The sequence below is a fragment of the Mauremys mutica genome, chromosome 13, assembly GCF_020497125.1.
Source record: "Mauremys mutica isolate MM-2020 ecotype Southern chromosome 13, ASM2049712v1, whole genome shotgun sequence".
In the NCBI taxonomy this organism is placed as follows: Eukaryota; Metazoa; Chordata; order Testudines; family Geoemydidae; genus Mauremys; species Mauremys mutica.
In genome coordinates, this window is record NC_059084.1 from 41,951,378 (window position 1) to 41,953,298 (window position 1,921).

The 1,921-nt window shown below is 44.1% G+C and overlaps 1 protein-coding gene across 1 annotated transcript; it reads right to left on the reverse strand.

Moving 5' to 3' along the window:
- Positions 1 to 766: 766 nt before the first annotated feature.
- Positions 767 to 1,696, reverse strand: LOC123347362 (olfactory receptor 6N1-like). The gene is given in 1 exon segment (XM_044984776.1): positions 767 to 1,696. A coding segment is annotated over 1 exon segment (930 nt).
- Positions 1,697 to 1,921: the final 225 nt, after the last annotated feature.

Here is a 1,921-nt window from a genome sequence, read left to right on the forward strand (position 1 = left end):
GACCTATCCTACATGAATTTATCTAGTTCTTTTCTGAACCCTGTTATAGTCTTGGCCTTCACAACATCCTCTGACAAAGAGTTCCACAGGTTGACTGTGCATTGCATGAAGAAATACTTCCTTTTGTTTGTTTTATACCTGCTGCCTATTAATTTCATGTGGTGACCCCTAGTTCTTGTATTATGAGAAGGAGTAAATAACACTTCCTTATTTACTTTCTCCATACCCGTCATGATTTTATAGACCTCAATCATATCCTCCCTTGGTTGTCTCTTTTCCAAGCTAAAAATTCCCTTGGTCTAACAACCTCATATTTTGACCACTAACCCTCCCATAGACCCTATGAGGCTCAGCAATATTCAGGACAATCCCAGTAAGCATGTAGGTATTAAAACACTTAGAAACATCATCTGTTAAACAGGAAGTGAGTGTCAACCTTAACTATAGCAGAGCTGTCATTTCACTATACGATACTATGTGCTACATTTTCTTATTGATTTCAGCTGCCTCCATTTTTGGGGTGCCCAACTTATCATCTACCTCTGAATACCAGGCTTTTTAAAGGTGTTTCAAGAAGAACACCCCAAAATTGAGGTACTGAAAATCACTGGTTACAACTGAAAATGTCTTATGTATTTTTGTCACATCAGTGGAAGGAGTCATTTTGGAGGGGAAGATGTATAGGACGATAGGAATAAATGGTGGAATGGAGAGACACAGGACATTGAGAGAAGGGGTGAGGAAGCAAGGTTAGGTGCTCTGAAACTTAACCCTTGTTCCTCAAGAATGTTTTTCTCAGGGCCGTTTTCACATGCTTATTCCTCAGTGTGTATATGATTGGATTCAGCAGTGGCGTTATCACCGAGTAGAAAACTGACACCACTTTATTGATGTTAGACTCATACTTCACTGCAGGGCGGACGTACATGAAAATGATGGTCCCGAAATAGATGGTGACCACAGAGAGGTGCGCAGCACAGGTGGAAAAGGTCTTCTTGCGGACGGCAACTGACGACATCCTCAGTATGGTGGCTATGATTTGGAAGTAAGAGGCCATGGTGAAGAGGACAGCAGACATGATGACGACAGTGCTGAAGGCATAGCCTACTGCCTGTATGGAGTAGGTGTCATTGCATGAGAGCCTAAATAGCTGATCGGCATCACAGAAGAAATGGTTAATCCTGTTGGGGGTGCAGAAGGAAATCCTGGCAAGCATGAAAGATGCAAATGTGGGACAAACAAACCCCGTGAGCTAGCATAACATAGCTAAGTACTGGCAGGTGCTAGGGCTCATGATGGTGGAGTAATGCAGTGGGTTGCAGATGGCCAAGTACCGGTCGTAAGCCATGACTGTCAGGAGGAACAGCTCAGTAGCAGCAAAGGAGAAGAAGTAATACTGGGCAATGCAACCGGAGGCAGAGATGGTGCTTTGCTCCGCCAGGAAGCTGGCCAACATCTTGGGCACTGTGACAGTGGTGTACCAGACCTCCACCAAAGAGAGGTTACAGAGGAAGAAGTACATGGCGGTGTGGAGGTGGGAGTCCACCAGGATGACGAGGATGATAAGCACATTGCCCATGAGTGAGAGGAGGTAAATGATTAGGAACAGCACAAAGAGCAGGATCTGGAACTGTGGCAGGCTGGTGAACCTCTGGAAGATGAACTCAATGACCACTGTCCGGTTCTCTCTCTCCATGGGATTGGCTGGATAAATCTGTAAATTAAGAGGCACTTTATCTTCTGCATAAACACAACTGGCCCAAAAACCACCAGTTACATCTTGGATTAATGAATTATTAGGAGCTTCTCTCTCTCTCTCTCTCTCTGTCTATCTGTCTGTTTGCATGTCATCTGTTGATCCGAACATTATTTGATTACCAACAGGAATTAGGACCAGATTTGTAAAGGTATTTAGGCACCT